The sequence below is a fragment of the Haemorhous mexicanus genome, chromosome 37 (genome assembly GCF_027477595.1).
Source record: "Haemorhous mexicanus isolate bHaeMex1 chromosome 37, bHaeMex1.pri, whole genome shotgun sequence".
In the NCBI taxonomy this organism is placed as follows: Eukaryota; Metazoa; Chordata; class Aves; order Passeriformes; family Fringillidae; genus Haemorhous; species Haemorhous mexicanus.
In genome coordinates this window covers 513,649-530,678 of record NC_082377.1, presented here as the reverse complement: position 1 = coordinate 530,678, position 17,030 = coordinate 513,649, and the positions used below count along the sequence as shown (strand labels likewise).

General features: G+C 67.5%; 2 protein-coding genes across 2 annotated transcripts; both read right to left on the bottom strand.

Annotated features, from left to right (window-relative positions):
• Positions 1–651: 651 nt before the first annotated feature.
• PCOLCE (procollagen C-endopeptidase enhancer) lies at positions 652–7,608 on the bottom strand. The gene is given in 9 exon segments (XM_059872700.1): positions 652–853; positions 933–1,106; positions 2,070–2,332; positions 3,196–3,257; positions 3,259–3,333; positions 3,894–4,018; positions 5,635–5,893; positions 6,853–6,970; positions 7,289–7,608. Coding segments are annotated over 9 exon segments (1,524 nt in total). The 5' UTR covers positions 7,594–7,608; the 3' UTR covers positions 652–710.
• Positions 7,609–7,730: 122 nt separating this feature from the next.
• KIF1C (kinesin family member 1C) lies at positions 7,731–16,674 on the bottom strand. The gene is given in 25 exon segments (XM_059872603.1): positions 7,731–8,459; positions 8,915–9,214; positions 9,253–9,668; positions 9,810–9,867; positions 9,951–10,113; positions 10,741–10,824; positions 11,106–11,202; positions 11,295–11,378; positions 11,489–11,564; positions 11,765–11,778; positions 11,780–11,845; positions 11,960–12,078; positions 12,503–12,521; positions 12,795–12,891; positions 12,991–13,069; positions 13,148–13,223; positions 13,326–13,391; positions 13,504–13,581; positions 13,809–13,920; positions 14,006–14,184; positions 14,699–14,764; positions 14,848–15,027; positions 15,097–15,173; positions 15,417–15,540; positions 16,457–16,674. Coding segments are annotated over 24 exon segments (3,105 nt in total). The 5' UTR covers positions 15,523–15,540; positions 16,457–16,674; the 3' UTR covers positions 7,731–7,966.
• Between the last annotated feature and the right edge of the window lie 356 nt (positions 16,675–17,030).

Here is a 17,030-nt window from a genome sequence, read left to right as displayed (position 1 = left end):
CCATTTGAGGGTCCCATCTTGGGGTCCAATTTTGGGGGTCCCATTTCGGGGTTCCATTTGGGGGTCCCATTTTTGGGGTCCCATTTTGGGGTTCCATTTTGGGGGTCACATTTTGAGGGTCCCATTTTGAGGTCCCCATTTGAGGGTCCCATTTTGGGGTCCCATTTTCAAGGTTCCATTTGAGGGTCCCATTTTGAGGTCCCCATTTGAGGGTCCCCATTTTGGGGTCCCATTTTCAAGGTTCCATTTGGGGGTCCCATTTTGAGGGTCCCATTTTGGGGTCCCATTTTGGAGCCCCCATTTTGGGGTCCCATTTTGGGGTCCCCATTTTGAGGGTCCCATTTTGAGGGTCCCCATTTTGAGGGTCCCATTTTCAAGGTTCCATTTTGGAGCCCCCATTTTGGAGCCCCCATTTTGAGGTCCCCATTTGAGGGCCCCCTTTTGGGGGTCCCATTTTGGGGTCCCCATTTTGAGGGTCCCCATTTTGGGGTCCCATTTTCAAGGTTCCATTTGGGGTCCCATTTTGAGGGTCCCCATTTTGGGGTCCCATTTTCAAGGTCCCATTTTGGGGTCCCCACTTTGGGGTCTCCCCCTCGGGCGCGGCGCTCGGGCGCTCTCCCCCCAGAGCCCCCACCCTCCTCACGCACACTCTCCATCTCTGCACCCTTTATTTGCGAAGGCTCGGGGGGCGCCCCCCGGGGCTGGGGGTCTCAGGGGCTCCCCGGACACGGCCTCCGGCCGAGGTTGCCCAGCAGCTGCTGCTGCTGCGGGCGGTAGGGCACCACGAAGGCGTCGGGCGGCAGCAGCGCCGCCCCGTCCGCGCCCAGCCGCCCCATCAGGACGTAGCTGGAGCCTGGAGGGGATTTGGGGAGGGGGCGTCAGGGCGGGGCGGGCGGCGCCGAGCCCCGCGGGCGCCCCCCGGGCACACGCACCTTTCCTGAGCGCGGGGCACAGGCGGCAGGGCAGCTGCAGCCGCAGCGAGGAGCCCCCGGCCGGCCGAGGGACCCCCAGGGCCCCCGCCTTGAAGAGGCCGAGCACGGAGAGCACGGCCCAGCCCGGCTCCTGCGGCGGGCCCCGCGACACCGACTTCACGGTCCCGGTCAGCACTGCCGGTACGGAACGGGCTCAGCCCCCGGAACCTCGGCCGGGGGGCCGCGCGCTCCCGGCCTCAGTTTCCCCTCAGGATTTTGGGGAATTCTCCCAAGTTTTCGGGCACTCCTTGCCTCAGTTTCCCCCTTAGGATTTTGGGGGAATTCTCCCAAGTTTTTGGGCACTCCCTGCCTCAGTTTCCCCTCTCAGATTTGAGGAATTCTCCCAAGTTTTCGGGCACTCCTTGCCTCAGTTTCCCCTCTCAGATTTTGGGGAATTCTCCCAAGTTTTCGAGCACTCCCAGCCTCAGTTTCCCCTCTCAGATTTGAGGGATTCTCCAGAACTTTTTGGGCATTCCCTGCCTCAGTTTCCCCTTAGGGTTTTGGGGGAATTCTCCCAAGTTTTTGGGCACTCCCTGCCTCAGTTTCCCCTCTCAGATTTGAGGAATTCTCCGGAACTTTTTGGGCACTCCCGGCCTCAGTTTCCCCTTAGGATTTTGGGGGAATTGTCCCAAGTTTTCGGGCACTCCCTGCCTCAGTTTCCCCTCTCAGATTTTGGGGGAATTCTCCCAAGTTTTTGGGCACTCCCTGCCTCAGTTTCCCCGCACGGTTCTGGGGAACCTCCAGAACTTCCCTGCCTCAGTTTCCCCTCTCAGATTTGAGGGATTCTCCCAAGTTTTCGGGCACTCCCGGCCTCAGTTTCCCATCAGGATTTTGGGGGAATTCTCCCAAGTTTTTGGGCACTCCCTGCCTCAGTTTCCCCTTAGGATTTTGGGGGAATTCTCCCAAGTTTTCGGGCACTCCCTGCCTCAGTTTCCCCTCTCAGATTTGAGGAATTCTCCAGAACCTTTCGGGTGCTCCCTGCCTGTTTCCCCTGCCGGTTTTGGGGAATTCTCCAGCGCCCAGCCTCAGTTTCCCTCCCGCCTCGGGGGATTCTCCAGCCCCAGCTGGGGGTCTCTGCGGTTTTTGGGGGTTTCTCACCAAAGTCGCTGCTGCAGAAGTTGCTCTGCAGGGTCCCGGCGCGGCGGCAGCGCTGGGGGCAGGGGGCGGCCGTGGGGGGCTCGGCTTTGGGGCCGGGGGGCGGCTTCGCCTTGGAGCCCCCCCGGGGCTTTTGGGTGGGGGTCTCGGGGGCGCTGCCCCCCGCAGGGTCCCGCAGGGTGTAGGTGGCCGAGAAGCCGTCGGCGGTGACGCTCAGGTCGGACACGAACTGCACCAGCAGCTCCGGGGAGCTGGACACGATGGGGCTGGGGCGGGGGGCAGGGGGGTCGGGGGGGTCAGGGGGGGCAGGGGGGTCAGGGGGATTTGGGGGGTCAGGGGGATTTGGGGGGGCAGGGGGATTTGGGGGGTCAGGGGGGGCAGGGGGATTTGGGGGGTCAGGGGGATTTGGGGGGGCAGGGGGATTTGGGGGGTCAGGGGGATTTGGGGGGTCAGGGGTCGGGATGGTTTGGAGGGAACGGAAGAAATTCAGTGGAGTCGGGGGGGTTTGGGGGCTCCCAGGTGGGTTTGGGGGGTGGGGGGTGCTCAGGGGGTCCAGGTGGGTTTGGGGGGTGCTCAGGGGGTCCCAGGTGGGTTTGGGGGGTGCTCGGGGGACCCAGGTGGGTTTGGGGGTGCTCAGGGGGTCCCAGGTGGGTTTGGGGGGTGGGGGGTGCTCAGGGGGTCCCAGGTGGGTTGGGGGGTGCTCGGGGGGATCCAGGTGGGTTTGGGGGGTGCTCGGGGGTCCCAGGTGGGTTCAGGGGTGCTCAGGGGGTCCCAGGTGGGTTTGGGGGGTGCTCGGGGGGTCCCAGGTGGGTTTGGGGGTGCTCAGGGGGTCCCAGGTGGGTTCAGGGGTGCTCGGGGGTCCCAGGTGGGTTTGGGGGGTGCTCGGGGGGTCCCAGGTGGGTTCAGGGGTGCTCAGGGGGTCCCAGGTGGGTTTGGGGGGGTGCTCGGGGGGTCCCAGGTGGGGTCAGGGGTGCTCAGGGGTCCCAGGTTTCTGCCAGGGAGGATCTGGGGGGGTCGGGAGGGGTTTAGGAGGGATCGGGGCAGTTTTGGGGGGCTCACACGGGGTTGGGGCGGGCTGGGGGGGCTCGGCCGGGTCCGGGGGGCCCGCGGGGGCTCGGGGGGGGCTCACCCGGGGGTCTCCTCGCCGCAGAAGCGCCCGAGGCGCCGCGCGTCGTCCCGCGCCCCCCCCCTCGAACACGGCCACGTAGTCGTAGCGGCAGTGGGGGTCGGGCTCCACGTCGAACTTCCCGAACCGCAGCTCCACCACCTGCCCCCCCCCCCGGAACCGCGCTCAAACCCCCGGCCCCGCGCACCCCCGGCCCCCCCCGGCTCCCCCAGCCCCTGCCGACCCCTCCCCAAATTCTCCCTGAACCGTCCCGTCTTTGCTCAGCCGCCTGCGACATCCCCTTGTGACCCCAAAAAGGATTTCTGACCCCAAAAAAGGATTTCTGACCACCCCTAAGCATTTCTGACCCCCCCCAAAGGATTTCTGACCCCCCCAAAGGATTTCTGAGCCCCCCAAAGCATTTCTGACCCCCCCAAAGCATTTCTGACCCCCCCAAAGCATTTCTGACCCCCCCTAAGCATTTCTGACCCCCCCAAAGGATTTCTGACCCCCCCCAAGGATTTCTGACCCCCCCTAAAGCATTTCTGACCCCAAAAAAGGATTTCTGACCCCCCCTAAGGATTTCTGACCCCCCCAGACCCCCCCAGGCTCGCCCACCTTCCCCCCGAACAGCTGCAAATCTCTCCGGACCGCCCCCCTCCCCAAAATCCGGCTTCCCCAGACCCTCCTGACAGCCCCAGGCCCCCCCAGGACCCCCAGACCTTGTCGGGGGGGGCCACGATGTGCCAGGAGCAGCTGATGCCGGGGGGATAATCCTCCTCTGGCCAGTTCGGGGTGCTCAGGCTGCCCTGGGCCTTCTCCAGCCGCCCGCCGCAAAACTGATGCTCTGGGGGGGTGGGCAGGGCGGGGTCACATTTTTGGGGGTCACAGACACGTTTGGGCCCCCCCCTCCCTTCCCCTTCCCACACCGCCGGCGTCTCCTCTGTCCCTGAGACCCCCCCCCCAAAATTTGGGGGGGAATTTGGGGGGGGCTCCACCAAAACCACCCTGGGACTGGGGAGGGGGGAGGAGGAGATGGAATTTGCGAGCGAGACCCCCCCCCGGGAATGTTTTTGTAAATTTTTTTTTTTGGGGGGGGGTCGTACTCACCGTCAAAATAGTGCCAGGACTCCCCGAAAAAATGGGGTTTATTAGAGACCCCCGAGCGCCGCCGTCCCTGGGGGGGCCCTGCAAAAGGGTTGGGCTGGGTTGGGGGGGGCCGGGGGGCTCCGGGGGTCTCCACAGGGCGTTTCAGGGTGGCTGTGGGGTTTGGAGGGGTTTGGGGCGGTTCGGGATGTTCCGTGCGGCTTTGGGGGTCTCTGTATGGACTTGGGGGTCTCGCTGCTTTGGGGGTCTCAGCGCTCCCTTCCCCCTCAGCTTTTCCCTCCATTTTGTGCCGCAGTTTCCCTCGGTTTTTCCTGACACTTTGCCCCATTTTCGCCTCTGGCTTTTCCCTCCAGCTTCTTTCTTTTCACTCATTTCTCTCTCCGTTTTTGTTTGTTTTTCTTTTCAGTTTTTCTCCCCTTATTTTTTCTTTTCCTCTTAATTTTCTTCTTTTCCTTTCACACTTTCCTCTCCTTTTCTCCTCAGCTTTTCCCTCCTTTCCTCCCTTGCACTTTTCCTTCATTTCCCTCTTTTCTCCTCACACTTTCCCCCATTTCCTCCCCACCCTTTTCCATTCCTTTCTCACATTTTTCCTTCGTTTCCCTCTTCTTTTTCTCTCACTTTTCCCCCCAATTCCCCACCGGGGTTTTCCCTTTCTGTTTTCACTTTCACACTTTTCCCTCCATTTCCATTCACACTTTTTCCTCATTCCCACTATTTTCTCCTCATTCCCACTATTTTGTTTTCTCCTCATTCCCACTGTTTTCTCCCCATTCCCACTGTTTTTTCCTCATTCCCAGTTTTGTTTTCTCCCCATTCCCAGTTTTGTTTTCTCCTCATTCCCACTGTTTTGTTTTTTCTCATTCCCACTGTTTTCTCCCCATTCCCAGTTTTGTTTTCTCCCCATTCCCACTGTTTTTCCTCATTCCCACTGTTTTCTCCCCATTCCCACTGTTTTATTTTCTCCCCATTCCCAGTTTTGTTTTCTCCCCATTCCCACTGTTTTTTCCCCATTCCCACTGTTTTGTTTTCTCCCCATTCCCAGTTTTGTTTTCTCCCCATTCCCACTGTTTTCTCCCCATTCCCACCGTTTTCTCCTCTCACATTTCCCAATTTCACCTGCTTTTCCCTCTTTCCCGGCTCTCCAGGACCCCCCGGATGCCTCTCGCCCTCTCATCCCGCTCCTCCTGGGGCTCTTTGCGGCACCGCGGTGTCTCCCCCAGGCTCTGGGGCCGCTCCCGTGGGGTCTCAGCTCTCTCCTCGTTTCCTGGGTGGTTTTGGGGTGTCCCCCTGGGATTGTCCCTGCTGCCCGCCGGCGGTGCTCCCTGCCTTCGGGGCGGGGGTCTCCCCGTTACCCACCGTGGCTCGGGGGGCTGCCGGCGCTGAACCAGGCCAGGAAGCCCCTGCCGGCCGTGGCGCCGTCGCTCTCCAGGTGCAGGCGCAGGCGGTTTTGGGGCGCCCGCAGCGCCCCGGGGCGGAAGGTGCCGCAGAAGCGCCCCAGGAGCGGCGCCGCGGGGCCGTGGCCGCCGAACACGGAGAGCGCGTCGAAGCGGCAGCGCGGGTCCGGCTCCAGGTCGAACACGCGGAAGGAGAGCGTGGCCACCTGGCCCTCGGGCACCTGGGGACATGGGGGTCACCGCCGGGACCGGGGGGTCACTGCAGGGTCACCACCTGGCCCTCGGGCACCTGGGGACATTGGGGTCACCACCTGGCCCTCGGGCACCTGGGGACATTGGGGGGTCACCACCGGGACCTGGGGGACACGGGGATGACAACACCTGGCCCTCGGGCACCTGGGGACATTGGGGGTCACCACCGGGCACCTGGGGGTCACCACCTGGCCCTCGGGCACCTGGGGACATTGGGGTCACCACCGGGACCGGGGGGGTCACTGCAGGGTCACCACCGGGCACCTGGGGGTCACCACCTGGCCCTCGGGCACCTGGGGACATTGGGGTCACCACCGGGACCGGGGGGTCACCACCTGGCCCTCGGGCACCTGGGGACATTGGGGTCACCACCGGGACCTCGGGGTCACCACCTGGCCCTCGGGCACCTGGGGACATTGGGGTCACCACCGGGCACCTGGGGGTCACCACCTGGCCCTCGGGCACCTGGGGACATTGGGGGGTCACTGCAGGGTCACCACCTGGCCCTCGGGCACCTGGGGACATTGGGGGGTCCCCACCAGGACCTGGGGGACACGGAGGTGACACCACCTGGCCCTCAGATGACGCTTTGGGGTGACACCATCTGGTCTTCACAGACCCAGGGGACATTGGAGGGCCAGGATGGACATCAGGGGACATCAGCAGCAACATGGGGGACACTGGCGTGTCACCGCTCGGCCCCTGGGTGCCGGCGGGGTGGCACGATGTCACACCAGGGGGACACAGCGGTGTCAGCACCTGTCCCTCAGCCCGGGCTGGGACAGGGCAACACCTGGGGACACAGGGCGGGGACAGCCGGGGGACCCCCGGTGTTTTGGGGGGAGCGGGGCGGCTGTCACCGTGTCCGGGGTGCGCGGGGGTCGGTGTGACCGGGCGGGGGTCGCGGGGTGCCCCCGGGGGTCCGTACCGTGATGGTCCAGGTGCAGTTGCTGCCGGGGGGATAATGCCGGGGGAAGCCCTCGCTGGCGATGAACCCCGACTCGCCGCGATGGTCCCCCCCGCACGGGAACACCGGGAACACCGGCCTGGGGGGGGGGGGGACACGGCGGGGGTCAGAACGGGGGGACCCCGCGCTCGGGGGTCCCGGAACCCGCAGAGGGCTTCCGGGCGGATCGGGGTCCCGGTTCCGGGGGGGCTTTTGGCTCCTGGCTCCGGTTCTGGACCGGGAGCGAGAGGCTCCCGGTGCCCGGGGGGTGTCCGGAACCGCGCGGGGCTCCCGGGGGAGGGAATGTCCCGCCCCGGGCCAAGTCCCGTCCGCGGGAGTGGCGGTGCCACGTTCGGGGGGAGGTCCCGTCCCGGGGTTCCCGCCCGGGGGTCCCGCCCGGTGCCGGGGGTGCCGTTACCTGCTGGCGTTGGGCCGGGCGCTGGGCGGGGGGCTCGGGGCCGGGTCCTGCCCCGCGGCCCGGGGGGGGCTCAGGGCCCCCAGCGCCCCGAGCAGCAGCAGCGGCAGCGGCGGCCCGAGGCGGCTCATGGCGAACGGGACCGGGGCGAACGGGACCGCAACGGGGCCGGGGGGGGCACGGGGGGCGGGAATGAACGGGAAGGGGCGTGGCGTGGCGGCGACACGCCCAAGAGAGGGCGGGGCCCACGCCCCCGTCTCCGCGCTGCCTGCGTGGGGGGGCGGGGTTTTCCGAAATGCCACGCCCATCAATGGAAAGGGGCGGTGCCTCGGCGCGTGGGCGGGGACGTTTCTGGGCGCCGCTCTAAAGGGCGTGGTCGGGGCGTGGTCTGGGGCTGCCAGGCTGGAGTGGGCGGGGCCAGCAGAGGGGACGGGGGAGCCCAGAATTGAGGCGCTTCTGTTTAATTAGCGGGATCGCCATTAATTAGGGACTCCCCTGTAAGAGGGGGGGCCCTCCTGACCGAGGACCCCTCCCCAGACACACACACACACACGCGGGGGCGGGGGGGACAGTGTGACAGCAGCTGGGGGCTTCCCCGGCGGGGAGACCCCCGATTGTGGGGAGGGGGGGAGGCCGTGATTGTCCATTTGGGGAGGGGGCGTCCCCAAAATCCCGCACCCCCTACGGGACGGGGCCCCGCGCCTTCAGGTCGGGAGCCGAGCGCTGGCGGCGGACCCGGGGCGGGGGTGGGGACCCCCCATCCAGAGACCCCCGGCGGGGACGCCCCGAGTGGGGAGGGGGCTGCGGCGCGGGGGGGCTGCTGTCGGCTTGGGGGGCGTCCCCGCCGCCGCCCGCCCAAGCCAGGCGGTGCTGGGGGTTGCTCTTGAAGGGGAAGCGCAGCTTGGAGTCCTGCTGGGGGGCCGGGTGGAAGCGCGGGGGGCGGCGGGGGGGCTGCAGGGGCTGCGGACCCCCCCCCGCCATCAGGCGGGCCTGCTCCTGGCGCAGCCAGCGCAGCCGCCCCCGCCGGAAGGCCGGGTCCTGCTCCATCAGCCGGCAGAGCCGCGCCGCCGCCGCCGACGGGGGGCGAGGGGGGGTCCGCGCGGGGCTGGGGGCGGCCCGGGGGCGGCTCCTGGGAGGGGTCCTGGGGGGGCGGCTCAGCCTCGTCAGCGTCGTCCTGGTTGGGGGGAGAGGACGGGGGGGGGGTTAGAGGGGTCTGGGGGGGCTGTGGGGTGGGAGGGACCCCTGGGGATGTCAGGGGATAGGGAGGGGGCACTTGGGGTGTCAGGGCGCGGCGTGGGGCGGCTGGGATCCACGCTAGGGGGGGTGGGACCCACGCTGGGGTCCGGGGGGACGGGCCAGGGGTGCTGGGGGGGGGGGTGTGGGTAAGGCTGTGGGCAGGCAGACCCCATGGCCGGGTTTCTGGGGGGCCATGGGCAGGCAGACCCGGCTCTCTGGGGCACTTTGGGGCTCTTTCTGGGGCTCTTTCTGGCACTTTGGGGCTGTTTGGGGCTGTTTGGGGCACTTTGGGGTTCTCTGGGGCTTTTGGGGTGGCCACGGGGAGGCAGACCCGGCTCTCTGGGGCTCTCTGGGACTCTCTAGGGCTGTTTTGGGGGCCATGGGGAGGCAGACCCGGCTCTCTGGGGCACTTTGGGGCTCTTTGGGGCTCTCTGGGGCTCTTTGGGGCTCTCTGGGGCTCTTTGGGGCTCTCTGGGCTCTTTGGGGCTCTCTGGGGCTGTTTGGGGGGCCATGGGCAGGCAGACCCCCCTCCCGGGGTCTCTCCCCGCGGTCTCTCCGGGGCTCCCGGGGCCCGGGCTCACCGGCGGCAGCGGGATCACGCGCTCCATCTGCCCCACGCGGTCGCGCAGGGCGCGGATCTGCTCGTCCTTGGCGCTGTTCTGCCGCTTCACCTCGCGCAGGATCCCCGCCAGCCTGTCCAGGTGCAGCCGCAGCCCCTCCACCTCGCTCACCTGCTCGCCGGCACCCCCCTCCTCCTCCTCGCCGCCGCCCACGGCGCGCCATCCGTCGGGCTCGGCGGGCTGGCGGCGGCAGAGCTCCGCAGCCGCGCCAGGCTCAGCGCCTCCAGCTCCCGCCGCGCCGGCTCCGGGCTCAGCTCCCGCACCGCCTGCGCCTTCAGCTCCGCCAGGCTCACCCGCGGCGCTGACGAGGAGGATGATGATGGTGGTGGCGGTGGCGGCGGGGTCGGGGATCCCCGGCGGCGCTGCGGGATCTGGTAGACGCGCAGCGGCTCCCGGCGCTTGCCCGGTACCGGGAGCCCGGCCCGGCGCAGCACCGAGCGCACGGCGGGAGCCGGCAGCGCCTGGCGCAGCGCCGAGATCAGCCGCCAGCCGGCCTCGTAGCACGGGGGGTCCTCAGAGCCGGGGGGCTGCGGGGGGACGCCGTGGGGGACGTGGGAGAGACCCCCGGGACCAGGGCAGCCCTGGGGGACACCCAGGAGACCCGCGAGGCACGGACACTGAGGGGAGCCAGGGGACACCTGTGACACGCAGGGACACGCCCCCCTCACCTGCGGCTGCTCCGACACCTCCTTCTCCACCTGGGGCTGGTTCTCCAGCTCCTGCAGCCTGGGGCGGGGGACACGCACAGGGTGAGCCCCCCCCGACCGTCCCCAGGGCAGGGCCCGCGTGTCCCCAGGCCCTGTGCCCACCTCTGGAGGCGCATGTCGATGCCCTGCTGCTCCAGCAGCTCCCTCTGCGCCAGGTTCCAGTCCGGGGGGGGCCCGGGGGACGCCCCCCGCTCCCGCTCCCGCCGCGCCTGCTCCGGGTGCGTGAAGCGGAACACGTGGTTCTTCCCCAAAATGAGGCGGTGGCCTGGGTGGGGGGGGGTCGGAGGGGTCACGGGGGGCTTTGGGGCAGATTTGGGCAGGTTCTTGGCAGATTTGGGCAGGTTCTTCCCCAAAATGAGGCGGTGGCCTGGGTGGGGGGGTTGGGGGGGGGGTCACGGGGGGCTTTGGGGCAGATTTGGGCAGGTTCTTCCCCAAAATGAGGCGGTGGCCTGGGTTGGGGGGGTCGGAGGGGTCACGGGGGCTTTGGGGCAGATTTGGGCAGGTTCTTCCCCAAAATGAGGCGGTGGCCTGGGTGGGGGGGGTCGGAGGGGTCACGGGGGGCTTTGGGGCAGATTTGGGCAGGTTCTTCCCCAAAATGAGGCGGTGGCCTGGGTGGGGGGGGTCGGAGGGGTCACGGGGGGCTTTGGGGCAGATTTGGGCAGGGGCACAGGGAGTTTTGGGGGACTTGGGTGGGAAATGGGGGGTTTGAGAGCGTCACAATGAATTTCAGAGAAAATTTGGGGGGTGACAAAGATTTGTGGGAGGTCGAAGGGAATTTGGGGGTCGGTGGGATTTTTGGGGGGGGTTCAAGTGAGAGCCACGGGGAGATTTTGGGGAGGGGGGATTTTGGGGAGACACACAGAGATCTGGGAGGGCTTTGGGGGGTCCCTACCCGACTTGAGCACCACCGGCTCCGTCACCTGCTTCCCGTTGACGTAGGTCTCAGCCCCCTCACACGGCTCCAGCGTCACCACAACTTCAGGAGGGGGACAGCAAGAGCGGGACGAGTCACCTCCCCGCTGAACTGAGGCAGGGAACCCCAAACCCACCCCCGAGCACCCCAAAACCCCCCCAGCCCCAGGAGCCCCCCCCTCCCACCGGCCCGGGCAGCGGTACCTGGGGGGGCCGCGCTGACCTGCTCCAATTGCAGCATTTTGGGGAGGGTGGGAGAAAGAGGGGTTAAGCTGTGCCGGGAGGGGGCTGGGCAAGGGGGGGGGCACGCCCACAATCTGGTGTCCCCCCCCCCAGATTCCGTACCTTCCCCCGAGGGGTCGGGGCGGCTGCGGAAGAGGCAGTGCTGCTCGCGGATGAACGGCCCCGAGAGCTTGATGTCCACGTCCACCCCGGCCCCACCCTGCCGGGCAGGGGGCACAGAGCAAATTGGGGGGGGCCCAAAGGGGGGTCCCGAGGGGGTCTGGGGGTGCCACAGCCCCCCCTGCCCCCCACCCACCTGGTCACGCCGTCCTTGATGTGGTACAGGAGGCACTCGGACATCAGGGGGTCCTCGTTGAGGTTCACCAGGTGTGGGGTCTTTTCAGGGCAGGGTGGAGAGGGGGGGGCACAAAAATAAAAACGGGGTCAGGGCTTGGGGGGGACCCTGAGGGTGCAGCCCCACCCCTCCCCCCGTTTTAGAAACTTGCCTTTTTGGGGGAGAACACCCCGACGGTGCCGCCGTCCTCCCGCAGAGCCACCCCCATCTCAGCCAGCAGCGCCTCCCTGGGGGGCACACGGAGTTTGGGGGGCCCAGAGGGCTTGGGGGGGGCTCTGGGGGCATTTAGGAACTGCTGGGGAGGGGTTTTGGGGCTTGCAGGGCTGCATAAGGAGCATTTGGGTGGACTCTGGTGAGGCTGGGGGTATTTGGGGGGGGGGTCAGGGACGTTTTGGGGGCCGTGGTGGGGGTCCCGAGCCCCCCTCACCGCTCCAGCCTCAGGGGCCTCCGTGCGTCTCAGCTTCTCCTCCCAGGTCTCGTTGAGCTCTGCGATGATTTTCTCAGTCTCCTGGAGGAACAGCAATTTTGGGGGGGGTCCCCCGTGGTGTGGGGAGGGGGGCACAGACCCCCCCCGGGCTCCCTGTGGATCAGGGCAGGGGCTGGGAGGGGTTTTAGGGGTCACCTGCAGCCGCTCCATGGCCTCCGTGGGGCCCAGGGGGGGCTCCAGCCCCGTGTCCCCATTGAGGGTGGGGGACGTGGTGGCAGGGGGGCCAGAGGGGGTGGTGTCAGTGAGACCCTGGGGGGAGATGGGGGGCTCGCTCTGAGGGGGGGTGTCACCCCCTCCCCCCCAAACCAAACCCCCAGCACCACAGCTGTGCCCCCCACACTGTCCCCTAAACCCCCACGCCCCCAAACCCCACCTTAGCTCTGCCCCCGAATCTCATCTCCCCCCAAAACCTTTCTGCAACCGACACCCCAAATCCATCCCCCCTACAAAACCCCCTAAATCTGATCCCCAGACGCCCCCAGCCCCTTTAACCCCATCCTCACAACCCCAAATCCCCCCAGCCCCCTCACCCTGGGCGCTGAGCAGCTCCCAAAGCCCCTCAAGACCCCCGAATCCCCCCGAATCCCCCCCCAGCCCCTCACCCTGGGTGCTGAGCAGCTCCCCCAGCCCCTTAAGACCCCCGAATCCCCCCGAATCCCCCCAGCCCCTCACCCTGGGCACTCAGCAGCTCCCGCAGGCCCCTCAAGACCCCGGAAATCCCCCCAGATCCCCCCAGCCCCTCACCCTGGGCACTCAGCAGCTCCCACAGCCCCTCAAGACCCCCGAATCCCCCGAATCCCCCCCAGCCCCTCACCCTGGGCACTCAGCAGCTCCCGCAGCCCCTCAAGACCCCCAGATCCCCCCAGCCCCTCACCCTGGGCACTCAGCAGCTCCCGCAGCCCCTCAAGACCCCGGAATCCCCCCAGATCCCCCCAGCCCCTCACCCTGGGCGCTGAGCAGCTCCCCGCAGCCGCGTCACCTCCTGGCGCAGCTCGCGGATCAGCCGCGCGTTCGGGTCCTCGTTGATCACCGCGTGGCACCGGATCTGCTTCGTGCGGTCAGCGTAGCTGAGGGGTCGGGGGCGACAAAAGGGGGGGGTGGGATCAGCGCCGGGACCCCCGTCCCAGCCCCCCAACCCGCGGCAGAGCCCCCCAGCCCTGCCTCACCGCAGCGTGCTCAGCGTCTCCTCGTAGCTGCTGTCGGCCGGGCTCAGCGCCGCGATCATGGCCGTGCGCGAGTTCCCTCCTGTGGGGACGCCGTCACCGGGGGGCTGCGACCCCCAAATCCTCCCCCTCGTGCCCCCCAGCTCCTCCCCAAACCCACCCAGGTTCTCCTTCAGCAGCCACGTCAGCACCGAGTCCCGGTACGGGATGAAATCCGGCTTCTTCTTCTTGCTGGTCTGCTGGGGAGGAGGGATGAGGAGGGTCGTGAGACCCTCCCCCAAAAAAAGGAGGGGACCCCCAAGAGTGGGGGCGGGGAGGGGGGCGACCCCCAGACTCACCGCCTCGGCCAGGGCAGAGATGACCTTGCCCAGGGTGGTCAGGGACTTGTTGATGTTGGCGCCTTCCTGGGGAGGAGGAGGAGGGGAGGAAGGCTCAGGAGGGCTCTGGGGGGGAGTCACCCCCTCGTTACGGGGGGCGCAGGGGGTCCCACCCCCCCTTTCTGGGGTCCCTGCCCACCTTGAGGCGGATGCCCTTGGCCCCCGAGGCGTCGGCGCGCTCGCTGCCCGCCAGGTCCACCAGGCTGATGCGGCTCACCTGGGGGGGCAGGGGGGCGTGGGGGGATCAGGGTGGGAGTTCTGGGGGGAACAGGGGGGGCTTGGGGAATGCTGGGGGTGATCTGAGCGAGCGGAGAGCAGCTCTGAGCGCCGCCTGAAGACGATGGCAGATTTTGGGGGGACTCAGGAGACCACAGGGGGCGATTTCAGGGTGAGCCAAAAGAGGGGTGGGATGGACTTGGGGGGCGACTCCGGGGCTCCCCCGACCTTTTCCGAGGCGAGGTCGCTGAGCGGGTCCTGGCGGCGCTGGCTGAACACGATGGTGAACACGGCGTGCGAGCGGCTGCTGGTCTCGTTCATGTTGGTGGCTGCCACTGTCCTGCGGGGGAGCGGGGCAGGACCCTTGGTGCCTGGGGGGGTCTCTGGGGGGTCGGGGGAGCCCCCCTGCCCCGCCCTGCCCACACCTGGCCTTGTTGCCGCTGTCCATCAGGTCGGCGATGTCGGCGAAGGAGGCGACGGCGAGGCGCGACAGGTCCTGCACGTAGGGCCCGAGCAGGGGGTGCTCCCGCACCCGCAGCCCCCCGCGGCTCTTGGGGTTCAGCAGGTCCCGCACCCGCTCGCAGTAGATCTCCAGGTAGCTCACCTGGGGGCCCCGGCACACTCAGGAGGGACCCCAAAATTGGGGGGGGGGGTTTGGAGGAAAGACCCAAACTGGGGGCGAATCGATGGGGATGGTGGGGGAGGGATCTCCAAAATGGTGATGGGGGGGAACTCCCAAAGTGCCGGGCTGGGGGGCCAGGTGAGCCCCCAGAACGCTGGGATGGGTGGCAGATGAACCCCCAAACTTTTGTGGGGGGTGTGGGGCGAGTCTGCAGGAGCTGAACACCCAGATTGACCAGGGGGGGGTGTCTGCAGCTCACGCTCCCAACCCCCAAACCCCCCTGACCTCCCCAGAGTCCAGGAGACCCTTCCCAAACTCCAGGGGACCCTTCCCAAACTCCAGGAGACCCTTCCCAAACTCCAGAAGACCCTTCCCAAACTCCAGGAGACCCTTCCCAAACTCCAGAAGACCCTTCCCAAACTCCAGGGGACCCTTCCCAAACTCCAGGAGACCCTTCCCAAACTCCAGGAGACCCTTCCCAAACTCCCAAACTCACCTCCACAGAAAACGAAAGCTCAGGCGACCCTTCCCGAGCGATGCGGGCGAACAGATCCTCGCAGAGCTGCAGGTGAGCAGCCTTGAGCCGGGGGCTGGGGGGGGCTCCAGCCCTTCCCAAGCCCCCAGGAGCCCCCCCAGGCCCCGGACCTGCGGGATAATCCCGCGCTGCCCCGGCTCCTGCCGCCCCATCATGGTGTAGGACTTGCCGGCGCCGGTCTGGCCGTAGGCCAGGATGCAGACGTTGTAGCCCTCGAAGGCGTGCGCCAGCATCTCCTCCCCGATGTCCTGGTACACCCGGCGCTGCGAGGCGAAGTTGGGGTCCTCCTCCTGCGGGGGAAGGAGTCAGGGACCCCCCGAGCCCCCCGCGGGGTGCCCCCAGCCTGCCCTGGCACTCACCGAGGTGTGGGACCAGTAGGAGTAGTCGAAGGTGAAGTGTTTGGTGCCGTCCTTGGGGAGCTTGGGGTTGGTGATGCCTGGGGGGTGTGGAGGTGACACGGGGTTGGGGTGACCCCCCCCACGTCACCCTCAACCCCCGCAGCTCCGTCACCCCCCCAAAAACCTCCCCGTGGCTATTTTTAGCCCGGCGGCAGCTGGTGCTCCGGGCCCGAGGCCAGCACGGGACAAGGACGGGGACGGGGGGGGTCCCACGCCGCAATGCCCCCACCCCTGGGTCCCTCCCCTCCCGAGACCCCCCCTCCCGGGCGCCCCCCACTCACAGGTGGTGTTCCCCTGCATCTGGATGACACACTTGGCCTGGCGGCTGCTCTCCCTGGCGCTGAAGGGCCGGACCCTGACCGCCACCTTCACCGAGGCGCCCGCCATGCCCGCGACAGCTTCACCCTGTCGCGACAGAGCAGCGTCACCCCGCCCACCGCCACCCCTCGGCCAGGTGTGCGCGACCCCCGCCCCCGGCAGCGCCCCGGCAGGGCAGGGGGGGCTCCATGTCCCTCCCCTGGTCCTGCCCAAGGAGAGCCCTAAAAATAACCCGGGGCGGGTGCCAGGGAGGGGGTGAGCAGAGAGCCCCCCCGGCCCGACCCTCCCCGGCGCCCCCAGAGCTCAGGGGGTGCCCTGGCAAGGTCAGAGGTCAGGGATGGGGGCAAAGGGGGGGATTTGGGGCAGGGAGACCCCCCCTGGGTCCCCCCCCCCCCATTCCCAGGTGACTCCAGGTCAGCATAAACAGCACATGACACCCCCGACTGTCCCTGAGCCCTCCAAAATTTGGGGGTCCCGTCCCCGGGCCGGAGCCCCCCCTGCATGGAAAGCAAAGGCTGTGACCCCGAGAGACCCCAATGTGGGCAGGGGGGTCCCTACAGCCCCCCTAAATCCACCTCTGCACCCCGAGACACCCCCAGCCTGCACCCCAGCTGTTCCAAACCTGGCTCCGCAGCCGTGTCACCCCACAAACTCACTTCCTCCATCCCCCAGACCCCCAGTGCCGCCCCTACACCTGATCCCTACCTGCTCCGGAACCCTCAGCTTCCCCAAAGCCCCCCCAAAGCCCACTCCCACACCCCTTAAACCCCGCCAGGGGATCCCTAAACCCGCCTTTAGGGACCTGAGCCCCCCCGAGCCCCGTGACGCCCCCTAAACCAGCACCCCCCAACCACCCTGCAGCCTCTCTGAGTCCACCTGAGGCGCCCGGGACCCCCTAAAGCCCCTTTCCACGCCCGCGGGACCCCCAAACCTGCCCCCACGCCCCTGCGAGCCCCTCAGTTTGCTCCCTGACAGCCCCCAGACCCGCGCTGCTGCCGCTCACCGGCCCCGCGGCGCCGCATCCCCTCGGCCCGGCCGTCCCGGGGGGCTCCCGGCGGTTCCCGGGGGGTTCCCGGGGGGTTCCCGGCGGTTCCCGGGGGGCTCCGGGGGTTTCCCGAGGGTTTCCCGGGGGGTTCCCGGAGGGTTCCCGGCCGTTCCCAGCCGTTCCCGGGGGCTCCGCGGCGGCTCCGGGGCTGCGGCCGCGCCCGGGCCCGGCGGGGCGGGGCGGGGCCGGGCCTGGGGCGGGGCGCGAGGGGCGGAGGTCGATGCCCCGCCCCTTCTTAAAAGGGCAACGCCGCGCAGACGAGGCCCACCTCTGGGGCGGCTTTTCCCGCGTTTTTACTTCAGGATTTTCCCCTCACGTTTCTCTCTCCTTTTCCCCTCAGGCTTCTGTTTGTCCCATTTTTTCCTCACACTTTTGTTTTCTTTTCGTGAAATAATTTTCTCCATTTTCTCTTCGGTTTTTTCTCTCTCTTTTCTTTCAGGTTTCCTTACATTTTTTTGCCCAGAAAGCCTCCAAACCCTCAAAATGGCCCCAAAATCGCCTCAAGAAAGTTTATTTCCAGTTTTCTGGTACA